Source organism: Acanthisitta chloris, unplaced genomic scaffold, assembly GCF_000695815.1.
Source record: "Acanthisitta chloris isolate BGI_N310 unplaced genomic scaffold, ASM69581v1 scaffold817, whole genome shotgun sequence".
In the NCBI taxonomy this organism is placed as follows: domain Eukaryota; kingdom Metazoa; phylum Chordata; class Aves; order Passeriformes; family Acanthisittidae; genus Acanthisitta; species Acanthisitta chloris.
In genome coordinates, this window is record NW_008681815.1 from 1 (window position 1) to 335 (window position 335).

A 335-nucleotide genomic window follows, 5' to 3' on the forward strand; every position below is an offset into this window, starting at 1 on the left:
TGTTTAGAAGGAGGATGGGTGTGTCACTCGGATTTGATTGCCTCCAAATCACAGTACTCTATGACACTACCATGCCAGTGCTCTCCAGGGACAGGATTCACTGTCACTGTGAGCCACTGTTCATCTCACACCCAGCACACCAAGCCAGGCCTTCCCTCTCCCTTCTTCCTCTGCAGGGATTATTTTTAGCAACAACGAGCCATGGTTACAAGTCCGGCGGTTTTCTCTCAGCACTCTGCGGAACTTTGGAATGGGGAAGAGGAGCATTGAGGAGAGGATACAGGAGGAATCTGACTACTTGCTGGAAGAGATCAACAAAACAAAGGGTAAAGCAT

The 335-nt window shown here is 49.3% G+C and overlaps 1 protein-coding gene across 1 annotated transcript in view; it reads left to right on the forward strand.

Annotated features, from left to right (window-relative positions):
* Positions 1–176: 176 nt before the first annotated feature.
* Positions 177–335, forward strand: part of LOC103805567 (cytochrome P450 2G1-like) — a gene marked incomplete at both ends in the record, with an annotated part of 1,817 nt that continues 1,658 nt past the window's right edge. The window contains one exon of the mRNA XM_009078222.1: positions 177–326. Within this exon, the coding sequence (XP_009076470.1) occupies positions 177–326 (150 nt within the window). The remainder of the gene's footprint in view (positions 327–335) is intronic.